This window comes from Hippopotamus amphibius, unplaced genomic scaffold, assembly GCF_030028045.1.
Source record: "Hippopotamus amphibius kiboko isolate mHipAmp2 unplaced genomic scaffold, mHipAmp2.hap2 H_1, whole genome shotgun sequence".
In the NCBI taxonomy this organism is placed as follows: Eukaryota; Metazoa; Chordata; class Mammalia; order Artiodactyla; family Hippopotamidae; genus Hippopotamus; species Hippopotamus amphibius.
In genome coordinates, this window is record NW_026648280.1 from 832725 (window position 1) to 849685 (window position 16961).

Consider the following 16961-nt stretch of genomic DNA (forward strand, 5'->3'; position numbering starts at 1 on the left):
CAACCTCCCGTCTCGATGACTCACTGAGATTCCTCCGTTTTTCCCTTTAAAACCTGTCAAGCCTGAGCAGAACCTTTGGAGCTGGTCCCCGGACATTAGTCCACCATCTCCCCAGATTGCCGGCTTTTCTGAGTAAAGCAGCTTTCTTTTCTACTGACACTTGTGTCTTGAATTGTTAGCTTGTGAACGCTGAGTGGCCAAACCTGGGTTCAGTTACACCTCAGACACTAGGTATGTTCAGGAGAAAATAATATAACACAGGACTCCTCAATCCTCCCACACTTAGAAACGCCCTAAACACATAAACTGACACGTCCTGTCGTCACCACTGATAGTAGACTTGTAATGAGGAGTGTACTTGGCTGCATGGACCCCTTTCCCAAAATCATATAGAAACTCACCCCCTACCTACCTGTTTGGAGCAGCTCCTCAGAGCTCTGTGAGAGGCTGTCTCCTGGGCTACGGTCCTCAGTAAGTTCCCAAATAAACTGAGACTCACGGCTCTCATGTTGTGCATTTTTACTTCAGTCAACAACTTCTGTGGAGTTTGTTGCTGTTGTAGTTAAGCGGCATTATTGTGTCTAGGATAAGTGCTACGTGCACATTACAGGTATTTGTGCAATATCTGAGGAGGTAAGTGAATGGATGCTGTGAGTGTTGGAAGAGGCTCTTCCACGCACAGTGGTGTGCCCACCTGGGAATCTCCCAGTGTCCACACCTGCGAGGTTATAACCATGGTGGTGAAGGGCACACACTCTGGAGCCAGACTGCCTGGGTTTGCATCTTGGCTTGGCTCCTTTATCGCCTGTGTGACCTCAAGCAAGTGACATGAACTCTTTGTGCCTCTGCGCTCTTATCTCGGAAAAAGGGATAATAACAGAACCAGCCATGTGGTTGTGAGAATTCAGTGGATCAAAATGTGTAAGGACGTTAGCTCCGTGCCTACCACATGGTCCATGCTCAAGAAATGTTCATCATTCTAAACATTGGTGTAAAAGTGCAGGGGATCCGAGTCAATGGGAGAGAGACAGGATTGAAGAGGAAATGCATTCACTCGTGTGTTCATCACAGCCTGGTGCTGGGCATAAGTTAACAGAACAGACCAGGGCAGTGGGGGACACCAGAGGCATTTTCCTTTGCTATAATATTAGGAGCTCTTAGGTGACACAGGATTGCCCAGCCAAGGACCACACGTCCCAGCATCTCTTGCAGCTACATGTGGTCATGTGACTATGTTCTGGCCAACAAGGTTGGAGGAAAAGTGGTGTGGGCATCTTGTAGGATTCACCTTTTGTAGGACTAAAGTGTGTCTTCCCCTTCTCTCATCCCCCCTTCCCAGAATGTGGACGGGAGGTGGGGGTGAGCCCTCTCCAGCCACGTGGCACAGGGCACCAAGGTCAAAGGTTGCCACACCCTGGCCCTGCGAGTTGGACACACAGACCATACCCATGAGAGGGACATCACGTTCGGTTTATTTCAGCAGCTGTATTTTGGGATTTTGCATCACAGTAGCCCAGCATGCATGATTCCGGGGTGCTGAGTCAAGAGCGGGACGCAGAGGGACCTCAGGTATTAGGAAGCAGTGACAAAGCTGAGACAGCACAGGGGACATTCGCACACCTTGATTTCACGAAACTCTAACACAGGCAGAGGAACAAAGGTGCAATTTGGGTCAGGTTTTGAAGGTTCAGGAGGAAACTGGGAATCCGCGTCAGAGTCATCCGGTTCCAAGTAATAGGTGAAGCAAACACTTGGCTGGAAGGAAAGCGAAGAGAGAAGAAAGAGGAGAAGGTTAGTGTCGCACTGGTGACCTTCTGGGGTCGGGTCACGCTTTGCCGTTCGGGGAGCAGCATCCTAGACACTGCAGGATGTCTGCAGCCTCTGCGGCCTCCACCCCCCAGGTGCCAGCAGCACCGTCCCGTTAGTTGTGGCAAAGAAAAGTTTCCCAGACACGGAAGGTGTCCCCTGGGGGAGAAACTGCCTGCAGTTGAGGATCGCTGCCTCATCCCATACGTCTGTTCTCGTGGTTGAGGAAAGGTCGGCAACGTCCACCCCACACACTCCCACGGCCATGCGGCCCAGGTTGAGAGATTTAGGCTTCTCCTCTCCTAAGCTGATGACTCGTCCAGTGGTCGGCAAAGGACCCGAAATGAACCAATCAGAAGGCTCTGTGTTTCTACATTACTTGGTTTATCGACAGTGTCTCCCCACTGATTTCTTATTAGTTAATTGCATGGAGAAAACAAAAATCAGAAAGTATTCAGTGGAGCGATGGGACACGCGTTTCTTCCAAGTGCATCACCCGTGATGGCAGACAGACCTCGTGTGCGTCTAGAGGTGATGTCTGGAAAAGGACAGGGCATCACTTAGGTGGTATTCCAGAGATCATAGCTTATCCTAAATGTCATTAGGGAGATAGCATAAAAAACAAAGAAGCAAAGAAACGAAACAAAGCAAAATAAAACAAAACAAAGCAATCAATATGGTGCAAGCTGTGACTCTGATCTTCAAAATTGTTAGTGTCATAAGAGGCAGAGAAAGACTGAGGAGATTTTCCAGCTTAAAGAGAACAAAAGATACAATACTAAGTACAATACCTGGCCCCACACAGGACCTTGTGTAAGAGGAAAAAGAACACCAAATAGACAGTATGCAGTAAATTGACAGACCTGGAATACGGACAGCAGATGAGAGGAAAGGCAAATCAGGGTTAAAATTCCAAACGTTACCACAGGCCAACAGTTAGAGAAGAGAATATTCTATTTCTAAGGCGATACACAGGGAGGAACAGGAATACACACACAATACATATCTGAGAAAATATGCATATACAAGAAATAATAATGACCAGTGAATTTGGATGATCTTTGCACTGTTTTGGTAAAATCTTTGATTGTCACATTATTTTTTAACAAGAAGATTTTTTAAAGAGTCCTCCCTGGGACTCTTGCAGGCACTAAATAGGAAAGGTGTCCTTGCAGCATCCTGACCCTCTGTCTCACCTGACCTCTCCCCATGGCCCCCTGGTTCCCAGCAGGGCGGCTCCAGCCTCCCCTCCTGTCTGTTAAGAATCCCAGAGACAGAGCAGACGCCTCCTTGGCCAAGGATGAGTCACGTGTCCAGCCCGGAACCAATCACGGGGAACCTTGGCACTGCCGCCTCTGGTTGCTCAGGGGGCTTACCTGGAGCTGGTCTGAGGATGGGATCAGATCCATCCAAAGTGCATGGAGACAGGTGGTCCCCCAAGAAAAATCAAGGGTGTTAGTAGGAGAAGGGGGAATGGGATCCAGGTGGACAAAGCCACAGCTGCCTGCCTCAGCAGGGACCCGTCCCTAATTCATTCCGTCAATAATTAGCCCATGTGTGTACGGTGCCTGACTCTCCTTACATCTGTTCTGGGCATGAGGATATGTCACTGAACACCAGAGGAGGTGCCTGCCCCCACAGACCTAGACTGGTTGGGAAGACAGGCGATGAACACACGGATAAAGGTATGCTCTCAGGTAGCAATAATGACTCTGAAGAAAATTCAGGAAGGCAAGGGGTTAGAGAGAAATGGGGCAAAAGGGAGCAAGGGAGGCTTCATGGAGGAGGTGACATTGGGGCTCAGGTTGGAATTAGGGAAGAGAAGGAGGCAGGAAAGCAGGCAGCATCTTCGAGGAAAACCATCCCCCACAGGATGGGGCCACATCCTCGGGGGACAAGGGGCACCCAGCCACCCAAGGGTCTCTGCTTTCTCTGCTGGGCAGAGAGGGTGGTGGATGTGCCTGACCTCTCAGAGCCCAGGAGCCTCTAGTCAAAGAGAGGAAACAAGCAGACGTACCATGGGACAGATCGGCAGGACTCTGAATGACAGCCTTCCCTTCATTCCAGTGGGCTTCTTTCGCGGCTCATCAGGGTTCTCAGAAAGCAGGGCTGAGGGAGGAGGAAAGACGCATGAGTCCATCTTGCCCTCTGAGGATTGAGAAACTCAATAATGATAAGATCTCCACCATGAAAGCATTGACAAGAACTAACATGTGTTAAGTGTTTGCTTTGTGCCAGGCATGCATTTAGGTATTTTACACACCATAGCTTAACTGACAATTCATAATAACTCTCTGAGAAGGCTGCTATCATCATCCCACTTTAGAGAAGAGGAAACCAAGACACAGAGAGGTTAGGACACTTGCTGGAGGTTGCACAGCAGTGCCTGCAGACGTGTATTAAATTGCATTCCGAAGGCCCACAGGGAACAGACAGGGAAAGTCAGTGAGGGAAGGGGCTGGAGTAAGACAACACGGAGCCCTGGAGAAGGTGGCTCACTGCGGAGCCTGTGCCCAGGAGGAAGGGACAGCTGATATGCAGCTGCCTGTGGGGATGCCTCTCCAGAAAATTGTCTAGTTTCTCCACAGAAGACAGAAATGTCGATTCAGAGCTCCTGATATTTCAAAGCTGCCAAAGAATCCAGATATTTTCTTAGAAACCCCTACACTCCTGCTGGGAATGGAAACTGGCCTCTCAGGGAGGACCATTCAGGCAAACTCTCCAAATTACAAGTGCACCCCCTCCTTTGATTCAGCCATTCCCCCTTAAACATGTTGTCCTGGATATCCTCCCCTGTGTGCTGTACGGCCCAACTATAATCCTATTTCTAGTTGCATTTATTGTCTCCCTCAAAGACTGGGAATAACCCAAACAGCCACCTGCAGGAACTGGTTAAATGAACTAGAACACAGGACAGACAGGCCACGGGATGCCAGGCGGCTGGCACACAAACTGGACCTCTCGTGGGGAAGGGTCCCCAAGCTGGACAGGGGACTCGGTGCTTAAGGTCAAAGACCCCGAGGCCAGACGGTTCGAATCCCATTGTGAGCTAGGTATTCATCCCTGTCACCCCTCAGATCTCCCATCTGCAGCACGGGGTAATCACCGTCCCCACCTCACAGGGCTGTACATCATGAGTGACTGGATGCTTGGGAAGCACTGGGACCACGACTGGAAGATACTACGTACAGATCAGGATTAAATGAAACAGGACAAAATAGGAACTGACAGTGGCACATGTGGCACACACAGCACATCAGAATTAATACATGGTAACAGACTCATACACATCTATGAGTGAGCTTAGAACATTCTGGAAGACTGGACAAGAAGCTGGGAAGGAGTTACCTCTGGTAAGAGATTAAGTAGCTAGAGAGGTGCCCTGTATCTTGTTTTGTCTGACAGTTACACACAGCTACAGACGTGATGAAATGTATGTAAAAACACACAAAGATTTTGCCAATATTCACGGGCTCGTTTTGATGCTACACTATCATCATATAAAATAAAAATACTGGGGGAAATGGGGAAAAGTATCCATGGAACGTCTATGTACTATTATGGCACCTTTTCTTGGATATAAAATTACTGCAAAGTAAGATGTTTCAAAAACGAAGCATCACAACAAAACCAAAAACCCTCCCTCATGAGGCCAGGCCACCAACAAGCTTCACAGGAATCACCCACTCCTGTCTATCTCCTTGGAGAAATCCTCAGGTGAGGCCTCCGTCCTGTCCCAAACAAAGGACCACGCAGCCCCTTGGCCTGGCAGCGTGATGCCGGGCCAGCCCCGACCGGTGACCAGACCACAAAGAGGAGTCCACATGGATTCCAGCTCCTAGGAGACACCCCGGCAGCCGCTGAGCAGGGGACAGACAGGACCCCCTCACGTGACGTGCTGTCAAGCAGGTTCCATCCTGGGTGCCCCTCAGGGTGGTCCCGCCATAGGAAGACCCACGGGGAGACACCTGGGGTTGGGGCCCGTCTCCAGGGTCGACCCTTCCACATCAGCCTTACCCTGGAGACCCTCCCCACTCCCTCCTGCCCTCAGTTTTCCACCCCCACGTGTGCCTCACCTCCTCTCTCCGGCGGCTTGGTCTGCACATCCTCGGATTCCTGGCCCTCGATGGTGCTGAGAGGTAGCATGGTGACACCACAGGAGCTCCCTACGGGCAGGAGAGGAGAGCACTCAGTGCCTGGGCTGGGGATACAGATGGCCCAGGTGAGAATCCCAGCACCTCTCTCAGATGTCGGGTGGACGCGGACAGCTCCATCCCCTCCCCAAGTCTCCAGGTCCCCTACATCCACGGGGGCGTGTTGGCAGTGCCTCCCTGCGAGAGTTCTTCCAAGGCCCAGTGTGTGATTTGGGGCGAGCACGTGGCATGGCACCTGGCAAGGCCAAGGGCAGGGGTCGTGGGTCTTTTGTTTATGCCCCTTTAAGAAAAAAAAAATGATGACACAAAGAGCTGGGCCCTTGAAGGTGAATAACAGTTAACTGGGTATCAGAGGGGTCTGTGGTGTCTGGCATACAGCAGGCACTCAATAAGTGCACTCATGGTTCACATTCTCAGGGCTGTCCTAAGGCTACAGGCAGCTTGACCAAATGGTTCAGACCAGGACCTCGCTTCCCGGGCCTCGGGGGCCCCATTCTGGTACCGGAGGCTCCAGGGACGGCCTCTCAGGACTGCTGTGAAGGTGAGGGGACTGGTCCGCAGACCCCGCACCACAGCCCCTGGGCAGGGACAGGCTGCAGCAGGGGTGCTTGGCAGCAGGCTCTGCTGTGGGGTCCTGGGACCCCGCCTCCACCCCAGCTTCACCCTGGGCAGGACGTGGGCCAGCGTGTCTGCAGGGTGCACCGGGGGATTCCAGCCTGCCAGTCACCAGCTGAGAGATCTCAAGGACCAGGTTTGCCAGATTTAACAACGACGGCATTACAACAAATACACGGCAAACTGAGATTTGAATTTCAGATACACAAATCATTTTTTAGTATAAGCATATCTGAACTCTGCCTGGGGCATGTCTACATAAAAAGTCATTTTTAAAATTTCATTTTCTAAATTATGTTTAAGTATAGGCAAGTCCCATGAAATATTTGGAACATACGTATACGAAAAGGTAATTCATTATTTGTCTTAAATTCAAATTGAAGTAAGCATCCTGTATTTTACCTGGCAAGCCCCGATTCAGGGGTTTTTTAACCTCTTGTGCTGTCAGCTTTCCCGTCCATGAAAATGAGGAAAATAAATGATTAAACATGAGGATTAAATATGATTAAATACACACACAGACGCACACACTCACACACTCTCAGAACACACTACCTGGTAACTTAGCGTCAAACCTCTTCTTCGAAGCCTTTTTAAGATGCTTGAGACCCATCACAGACTCTCCACATAATTGTACAAATGTAAGGTGCATCCTATCGTGGGACCAGCCGGCCAGGTACACACGCACACACACACACACACACGCACAATTGTTAGAAACACACCATTTCTGATGAACACTGAGGAGACCAGGGCCTCACAACACAAGCACACCTGCAGACACACTCCAGGAAAACTCTGAGACCCCCACGACTCAGGCGGGCAGGACCGCTTGTCCGTACTGCGCCCCCTTCACGGAGCCCTGCACGCGCGCCCCCGCCTCCCCCACACACGCAGGACACACACAGCTGCCGATGCACCAGCCGAAATCACACATCACCCTCCCCACACACTGTCCCTCTTGCTGACACCCAGGGCCCACCCCCCAGGGGCTGCCCCTCAAAGATGCGCCCCCAACATGCTCCCTGCCCCCACCCGCAGCCACGCCGGCGCAAAGAATCTTCCCAGGCTCCAAGGCTGTTTTCCAAGCGCCCTTCTCATCTGAAAACCTTCGTATTCGTTCTTAGTGAGCCCCAAACCCATCCGGGGGGAATCCCTGCTCCTCCTCACCCCTAAAACTGCCCTATGGACGCCCCCAAAGTCATGTTCCTATGTTCTTATTCGGCCACTTAGCTAACGGAACCCCTGACACACGACTGGCCTCTCAGGTGTGCCGAGCAACCAGCGCCCATACCTCCCGCCTCCTGCATCAAACTCCAAAGTCCCCAGAACTGCCCCTCCACCCCCAACACCTGGGGACCAGGACCCAGGCTCCTCCTCCACCTGTCCCGCGAGGGAGTCCTCGCCATCCCCTTCTGGTCACCCCAGCCTCCTCTGTCCCCTCCAGTATCCGCTCCTCCCCATGGCCAGAGAAATCTCAGGACCTGGCCCTCCCCCGGGGCTCACAAGTGTGTGAGGACTCGGGTTTCCAGCAGGGGAGACGCGGGTGCCTCAAGCGGCCCCACCGAGCGCACCATCCGGTCTCACGGGCTCCTAGGCAGCCGCGAGGAGCCCCAGTGCCCCGAACGCACCCGCGCATCCTCCCTGGGGCCGCCTCCCTCCCCGCGGAGACCCCGCAGCGCGCTCCGCTCTCCCGCCCCCCGCCCCGCGCCGCGCCCCCGCCGGGATGGCGCAGACCCCTCGGGGCCGCAGCCGCGGCACTGACCTCCGGACCCGGGTTCTGCCTGGGCCGCTGGGCGCGAGCGGGCGGGCGTGCTCAGCGCTTGTCCTTGGCGCCCGGGCAAGGCCGGCTCCGCAGATGTCCAGGGAATCTGCGGACAGACTCGCAGGAGTGAACAGGGCTGAGGCTCTCAGCGACCCGCACAAACCCCCGCCCCCCGCCCCCAAACACAGGTCACGTGCTGAAGACCTTCTCAGACAGCGCAGGTATGGAAGTGTTGGCTGCGATTTTATTATTGGGAGGAGAGTTGGGGGCCTCATTTCTTAGAGGAACCACTTTAGGAGGTCGCCAGGGCAGGGTCTATGTGGATGTGAATCCACTGTGCAGGTAATAAGGGTGAGGAGTGTTTCTAAACTTCTTTTTCAGATATGAGAAGATAAACGGCACACACGCCTAGAAAGACACGTATGTAGCATGTGCTCTGGACCCAAACACAAAATATCTTTTGCACACTGCATGACACTCACAGAAGTTCAAGAGTTTCCCTACTTTTCCTAAACATTCTCTCACCTTCACCCATATTGATTTCAGTTTGGCCTCCATTTAAATTAGGGTCAGTCACTTTTTGGTCAAGTCTGTCATGGCAAATACTTGCGAATTCTGGGCCATGGGGTTTGTGTAGCAGCTACTCCACTTTGCGTGAAAGCAGCCCAAACTAAACCTAAGGAATGGGTGTCGTTGTGTAAAGAAACCCTTAGTAACACAAACAGGCTGTGGGCTGGATGGCCAGTCTGCCTGCCCATCCCTGAGCTAGAGAATTTTCTGTGCCAGCTCCTGCAATAGATAAAGCCAAGAAGTTCCTGCAAAAAGTGCAGTTTGGGCAGAAATGTGAACATACATACTTAAAAAAAAAAAAGAAAGAAATATTTTATGAAAATTTGAATCCTGTGACTTGAAAGACTGTAATATAAAAATAGCCATTGAGTCTTGATTATGTACAAAATTTGAGATAACAACCTTAAAAAAAGCTCTCATGGCCCTCAGGTTTCTCTCCGGGGGATCACATTAGTTCCTATCTCACAGGACTCTGGGGAAGGTTACCCGAGATCTTCTATGGAAAGTGCTCAGCACCATACCTGACAGGTGGAAAGTGCCCACAGAATGGTAGCATTTATCTAACATTATCTGTAACCGGCTGGTTAATCTGCCCCAGGCAGAGGGGGTGTCCTGAGGGCAGGGCACTGGCCACCCTGAGACTCAAAGTGTCCAGAGGACCGTGCGTGGAGCCAAGAGAGTTTCCCAGCGCCATTGATAAGATGCTCCACTGGGCTGTGCTCCTTTGGTCTCTCCCAGCACGGAGCCCGCATCCTCACTTTCTGCGGGCTACGCTGTGTCATAACTCTGATAACCTAAGAGATCTAAACCAGTCCTGAGACAGACCCTTCTGTGACCTTGAATGTTCTGCATCTGCACTGTCCAGTGCGGTAGCCATTGGCCATACCTGGCCACTGAAACTTGCCCTGGGAGGCTGATAAACAGTGTTTTGAATCTTATTTAAGATTGATTCGTTTACACAGAAGTAGCCTATGCAGTTAGCAATGACTGTTTTGGAGAGCAAGAAAATTATACCTGGGTTCCTTCCCACATGCAAGACCTCATGTGCATCTAGATGTGATGTCCTGAGGAGAGGGCATCACTTAGACGGTACTGAAGAGATCATAGCTTACACTGAATCTGATTCAGGGGGAAATGGACAAAAATAAGCACAATACACCACGAACAGGGGGCAGGGTGTGTCTCTGGTCTTCAAAACTGTCAGTGTCATAAGAGGCAAAGAAAGGCTGAGGACATTTTCCAGATTAAAGAGAATAATCTAGATGGGACCTTGTGTAAGAGGGAAAAGAATGCAAAGAAGACAGTAGGCATTAAACTAACAAACCAGGAATTTGGAAATTAGATGAGATGAAAGTGCCTGTAAGGGTTCAAAGCCCAAAGGTTACAACGGTCCCACACTCATCTAAGAGAATATTCTACTTCTAAGGTGATACACAAGGAGGAATACCTATGTATACTATATGCATAATATATAATATGTGTATATTATGCCTATGAGAAAACATGCAAATCGAAAAAATGTTAACAATTGGTGAATTTGGATCATCTTTGCAGTTTCAGTAAAATCTTTGATTGTCACATTATTTTTTAACAGGAAGAGTTTTTTAAAGAGTCTCCCTGGGACTCTTGCAGGCACTAAATAGGAAAGGTGTCCTTGCAGCATCCTGACCCACTGTCTCACCTGACCTCTCCCCATGGCCCCCTGGTTCCCAGCAGGGCGGCTCCAGCCTCCCCTCCTGTCTGTTAAGAACCCCAGAGACAGAGCAGACGCCTCCTTGGCCAGGGTTGAGTCACGTGTCCAGCCTGGAACCAATCACGGGGAACCTTGGCACTGCCGCCTCTGATTGGTCAGGGGCTTACCTGGAGCTGGTCTGAGGATGGGATCAGATCCATCCAAAGTGCATGGAGACAGGTGGTCCCCCAAGAAAAATCAAGGGTGTTAGTAGGAGAAGGGGGAATGGGATCCAGGTGGACAAAGCCACAGCTGCCTGCCTCAGCAGGGACCCGTCCCTAATTCATTCCGTCAATAATTAGCCCATGTGTGTACGGTGCCTGACTCTCCTTACACCTGTTCTGGGCACGAGGATATGTCACTGGACACCAGAGGAGACTCCTGGCCCCACAGACCTAGACTGGTTGGGAAGACAGGCGATGAACACACGGATAAAGGTATGCTCTCAGGTAGCAATAATGACTCTGAAGAAAATTCAGGAAGGCAAGGGGTTAGAGAGAAATGGGGCAAAAGGGAGCAAGGGAGGCTTCATGGAGGAGGTGACATTGGGGCTCAGGTTGGAATTAGGGAAGAGAAGGAGGCAGGAAAGCAGCAGCATCTTCGAGGACAACCATCCCCCACGGGATGCGGTCCCATCTGGGATGAGGGATGGACAAAGTGGTGCCCAGCCACTCAAGGGTCTCTGCTGGGCAGAGCGGGTGGTGGGTGTGCCTGAGCTGTGAGAACTCAGGGGCCTCTGGTCAGAGGGAGGAAAGAAGCAGGCTTACCACGGGGCAGAGCGGCAGGGCTCTGAATAACATGGTTCCCTTCATTCTGATGGGCTTCTTTGGTGGATCATCAGGGTTCTCAGAAAGCAAGACTGAGGGAGGAGGAAAGACTCATGAGGCCATCTGGCCCTCTGAGGCTTGAGAAACTCCATAATAATAAAATCTTCACCATGAAACCACTGACAAGGGCTAATATGTGTGGAGCACTTGCTGTGTGCCAGGCACGCATTTAAGTATGTTACACAGCATAGCTCATTTGGTTGTTCGTAATCTCTCTCTGAAATGGCCACAATCACCATCCCACTTTAGAGATGAGGAAACCAAGGCACAGAGAGGTTAGGACACGAGCTGGAGGTTGCACAGCAGTGCCTGCAGACATGCATTAAATTGCAGGCTCTGAGCAGGGGAGAGACAGGACCCACTGACATGAGGTGATGTCCAGGGGTTCCATCCTAGGTGCCCCTCAGGGCCCTCCATCCCCAGGAGGGAGAAATCTGGGGTTGGGGCCAGTCTTCAGGGACAATCCTTCCCGTTCAGCTGTGCCCTGGAGACCCTCCCCACTCCCACCTGCCCTCAGTTTTCCACCCCACGTGTGCCTCACCTCCTCTCTCCGGCGGCTTGGTCTGCACATCCTCAGTTTCCTTGCCCTCGATGGTGCTGAGAGGAAGCATCGTGACACCACAGGTTCTCCCTACGGGCAGGAGAGGAGAGCAGTGAGTGCCTGGGCTGGGGACCCAGATGGCCAGGTGTGAACCCCAGTACCTCCTTCAGATGTCAGGTAGACGCCGACAGCTCCATCCCCTCCCGAAGTCTCCAGGTCCCAAACTTCCACGGGGAAGTGTTGGCAACACCTCCCCCCTAGTGTTCTTCCCAGGCCCAGTGTGTGACTTGAGGAGAGCACTTGGCATGGCACCTGGCAAGGGCAAGGGCAGAGGTCATGGTCTGGGGGTTATGACCACTTGAAAACTGAAGAAGTATTATGACATAAAAAGCTGGGCCCCTGAAGGTGAATGTCAGTTAACTGGGTATCAAAGGGGTCTGTGGTGTGTGGCATACAGCAGGCACTCAGTAAGTGCACTCATGGCTGGCATTCCTAGCGCTGTATTTCAGTCGGGTCCTGAAGCTACAGTGTAGAGTGAGCAAGTGTTGTGGTCCAGGACCTCGCTTCCCAGGCCTGGGGGGCCCCATTCTGGTACCGGAGGCTTCAGGGACAGCCTCTCAGGACTGCTGTGAAGGTGAGGGGACCGGTCCACAGACCCCGCACCACAGCCCCTGGGCAGGGACAGGCTGCAGCAGGGGTGCTTGGCAGCAGGCTCCGCTGTGGGGTCCTGGGACCCCGCCTCCACCCCAGCTTCACCCTGGGCAGGACCTGGGCCAGTGTGTCTGCAGGGTGCACCGGGGGATTCCAGCCTGCCAGTCACCAGCTGAGAGATCTCAAGATCCAGGTTTGCCAGATTTAACAACGACAACATTACAACAAATACACGGCAAACTGAGATTTGAATTTCAGGTGCACAAATCATTTTTTAGTATAAGTAGATCCTAAACACTGCCTGGGTCATGTCTACTTGAAAATCATTTTTTGTTCATTTTGCTAAATTATGTTTAAGTGGAGGTAAGTCCCATGAAATATATGGGACGTACGTATACCCAAAGGTAATTCATTACTTGTCTGAAGTTCAAATTTAAGAAAGCATCCTGTATTTTACCTGGCAAGCCCCGATTCAGGGGTTGTTTAACCTCCTGTGCTGTCAGTTTTCCCGTCCATGAAAATGAGGAAAATAAATGATTAAACATGAGGATTAAATATGATTAAATACACACACACACACACACACACAGTTGTTGGAAACATGTTTTCAGATGAACACTGTGGAAACCAGGCCATAAGGACACAAGCACACCTGCAGACACACTCCAGGGAAACTCAGAGACCCCTACCACTCAGGCGGGCAGGCCTGCTTGCTAGTACTGACCGCCCTCCTCACACCCGGTCCTGGACACACACACACACACACACACACACACACACACACACACACACACACTCTCGGGACACACACAAACTGCAGACACAAGCTGAAAATACAAGTCGCCCCCTTCAACGCAGGTTCGCTCTAGCTGACGTCCACGGCTCACCCTCATTCTCACCCAGCGCCCATCCCCCAGGGGCTGCCCCTCAAAGATGCGCCCCCAAACATGCTCCCTGCCCCCACCCGCAGCCACGCAGGCGCACAGAATCTTCCCAGGCTCAAAAGCTGTTTGCAAGGGCCCTTCTTCTGCGTCTCAGCGAACCCCCAAACACATCCAGAGTGGCCCCCTGCCCGTCCCCACCGCCTCAGACTGCCCTCTGGTCTCTCCCAAAATTATTTTCCTGTTTTCTATTTGGCCAGTTCGCTCTCTGACCGCCTGATACCCGACTGGCCTCCCAGCTGTGCAGACCAACCCCCATGCCTCCCGCCTCCTCCATCGCACTACAAAGTCCCCAGGTCCCTCCCTCCACCCCCCAACACCTGGGGACCAGGACCCAGGCTCCTCCTCCCCTGCCCTGGAGGGAGTCCTCGCCATCCCCTACTCCGGACACCCCAGCCTCCTCCGTCCTCTCCAGTTTTCCCTCCTCCCCAGAGACATCCTGGGGCCGGAGTCCCCTCGCGGTTCACAGGGGTCTGAGGATGCCCACTGCCCTCAGGGGAGATGCGGGCGCCTCGAGGGGCCCCACCGAGCGCACCATCGGGTCTCAGGGGCTCCCAGGCAGCGGCTCCTGCGCCCCTGTGCCCCCGGCGCCCCCTCGCATCCTCCCCGGGCGCCCCCGCCCTCCCCGCGGAGACCCCGCAGCGCGCTCCCCTCTCCCGCCCCCCGCCCCGCGCCGCGCCGCGCCCCCGCCCGGATGGCGCAGACCCCTCGGGGCCGCAGCCGCGGCACTGACCTCCGGACCCGGGTTCTGCCTGGGCCGCCGGGCGCGAGCGGGCGGGCGTGCTCAGCGCTTGTCCTTGGCGCCCGCGCCGAGCTGGCTCCGCAGATGCCCGGGGACGCGCTGGACAAACTCGTGCGAATGCACAGGGCTGAGTCGCTCAGCGACACGCACAGCACCCGCCCCCCAGCCCCCGCCCCCAAACACAAGTCAGGTGGTTAAAACAGTCTCTGACACCAGCACAGGCGTCAGAGGGCTCGCTGCAATTTTAGGATGGGGGGAGGGTCGGGGGCCTCTTCGTCCTCATTCGTTAGAGAAACCAGTTTAGGAGGTCGCCAGGGGCAGGTTTTAAGTGGTCCAGGGTCACTTGTGCAGGTAAGAAGAGTCAGTAGTATTTCTAAACTTGCTCTTCGAATGTCAAGAAACCCACTGCCACGCACGTAGAAAACACATGTACGTAGCAGGTGCGCCGGACTCACACACGAAACATCCTTTACACCGTGCATCACAGTCGCGATAGTTCAAGGTTTTCCCTCCTTTTTCTAGCCGTTCTCACACCTTCACCCCTATTGATTGCAGTTTGCATCTACTGAAGCAAGGTCAGTCACTTTTTGGTCAAGTCTGTCATGGCAAATACTTGCGAATTCTGGGCCATGGGGTTTGTGTAGCAGCTACTCCACTTTGCGTGAAAGCAGCCCAAACTAAACCTAACGACCGGGTGTCGTTGTGTCAAGAAGCCCTTAGTAACACAAACAGGCTGTGGGCTGGATGGCCACAGTCTGCCTGCCCATTCCTGAGTTAGAGAATTTTCTGTGCCAGCTCCTGCAGTAGATAAAGCCAAGCTGCTCTCTGGCAAAAGGGCAATTTTAGCAGAAAACTGAACGGATATACCTTAAAAAAAAAAAAAAGAAACATTTAATGACACTAATATTGAAAAAACGAATCCTATGAATTGAAAGAGTGTAGTATACAAATAAGCACATAATCTTGAATTTGGTAGAAAGTTTTAAATGATAGTTTTTTAAAAAGAGCTCTCATCAGCCTCGGGTTTCTCTCCTATAAAATGGGCATCATATTAGTTCCTATTTCACAGGACTCCGGTGAAGGTTACATGAGATCTTCTACGTAAAGTGATACCTGACAGGTGGAAAGTGCCCACGAAATGGTGGCATTTATCTAACACTATCTGTAACTGACGGGTTAATCTACCCCAAGCAGAGGGGGTGTCCTGCGGGCAGGGCACTGGCCACCCTGAGACTCAAAGTGCCCAGAGGACCGTGTGTGGGGCCAAGAGAGTCTCCCAGCGCCATTGATAAGATGCTCCACTGGGCTGTTCTCCTTTGGTCTCTCACAGCATGGAGCCCACATCCTCACTTTCTGGGGCTATGTTGTGTCATAACTCTGATAACCTAAGAGATCTAAACCAGTCCTGAGATAGACCCTTCTAGACCTTGGAAATATTCTGTATCTGCACTGTCCAGTGCGGTAGCCACTGGCCACATGCCTGGAGTGGCCGAAAAAATCTGTTTTGAATTTTATTTACCTTTGATTCCTTTACATTGAAGTAGCCATATGACGTTAGTGGTTACTGTGCTGGAGGCAACAAAAGTAAACTGAATTCCTTCTCAAATGAAGTTTCCCACAGTGTCAGCATTGACGTTTGGGACCCGAACGCTGCTTGTGCAGGGGGTATTCCTGGTGAAATTGGAGGAGGAGTAGAGGACCCTTGGCCCCTGCCCTTTAGAACCTAGCAGCACCTTCTTGTGGGACCAACCATGACATCCCCAACATTGCTGGGAAATTCCAGCAGGGGGCAGTGGAGCATGCCCCGAATGGGAACTTCTGGTCTACCACAAAACTTCTGGGGAGAAATGAAGGAAACTCAACCCATTTTACCTCCACTGGGAGTCTTGGTGTGCATTCCAGCCTAGGCCCCTTCACAACAGGAGAGTTTACAGACCTTTCCAGCATGAATTTTCTGGTGGCTTGTCAGCGAGGACAGCTGCCTGAAGGACCCCCAGCTTTGATGCATGCACACAACTTCCCTGCGGTTGGAATTTCCTGTGATTATTAAGAGTCCGGTCTTCAGGGAAAGCTTTCCCACACTCAGGACACCTGCAGGCATCCTCTCTGGGAAGCACGCTCTATGTCTCTGAACACTTGACTTACACAAGAAGTCCTTTCCTTATCCCTCACACTGATAACATATCCTCTCAGAGACTTTTCTGATGCTTGAGAAGGGCCACCTGGCAGGTGAAGGCTCTCCCACATTCGTGGCTTCCCTCCCAGGTGCCTGGCTGGTGAATCCTCTTGTGTTCTGACAGGTGGAAGCAGACGCACGTTGGGGAAATGATCCAGATTCCTCATTGTGGTAGGTTGCAAACATGGCCCCAGTTTTCCACCCTCCTCCATGTCCAACCCCTTTGGCCTCTAAGTATGCAGTGCCCTCCTATTCTGAATTTGCACTTGGCCATACAATTGCTTTGGCCAAAAGGCTGCTGGCAAAATGTAGTTCAAGCATAAGCTTGAAAAGTGCTTTTGAGGGCCTTCCCTGGTGACACAGTGGTTAAGAATCCGCCTGCCAATGCAGGGGGCACAGGTTCGATCCCTGGTCCTGGAAGATCACACATGTCACGGAGCA

At 52.2% G+C, this 16961-nt stretch overlaps 1 protein-coding gene across 1 annotated transcript; it reads right to left on the minus strand.

The window, feature by feature from the left end:
• Positions 1 to 1474: 1474 nt before the first annotated feature.
• LOC130842993 (uncharacterized) lies at positions 1475 to 12080 on the minus strand. The gene is made up of 6 exons (XM_057719658.1): positions 12011 to 12080; positions 11410 to 11501; positions 8341 to 8446; positions 5883 to 5972; positions 3824 to 3915; positions 1475 to 1755 (listed from the first exon to the last, which is right to left on the minus strand). Exons 1-6 carry the CDS (start codon positions 12078 to 12080, stop codon positions 1573 to 1575), a joined length of 633 nt encoding a protein of 210 aa, XP_057575641.1. The 3' UTR covers positions 1475 to 1572.
• Between the last annotated feature and the right edge of the window lie 4881 nt (positions 12081 to 16961).

Bases quoted from the DNA above. Each gene is read 5' to 3' on its own strand.
- LOC130842993 (XM_057719658.1), bottom strand. From the start codon at position 12,080: ATGCTTCCTCTCAGCACCATCGAGGGCAAGGAAACTGAGGATGTGCAG. The intron at 5,973-8,340 runs GTCAGTGCCGCG...TCCTGCCCGTAG, and splicing joins GGCAGAACCCGGGTCCGGAG to GGAGCTCCTGTGGTGTCACC. The intron at 3,916-5,882 runs GTGAGGCACACG...CTCCTCCCTCAG, and splicing joins CAAGCCGCCGGAGAGAGGAG to CCCTGCTTTCTGAGAACCCT.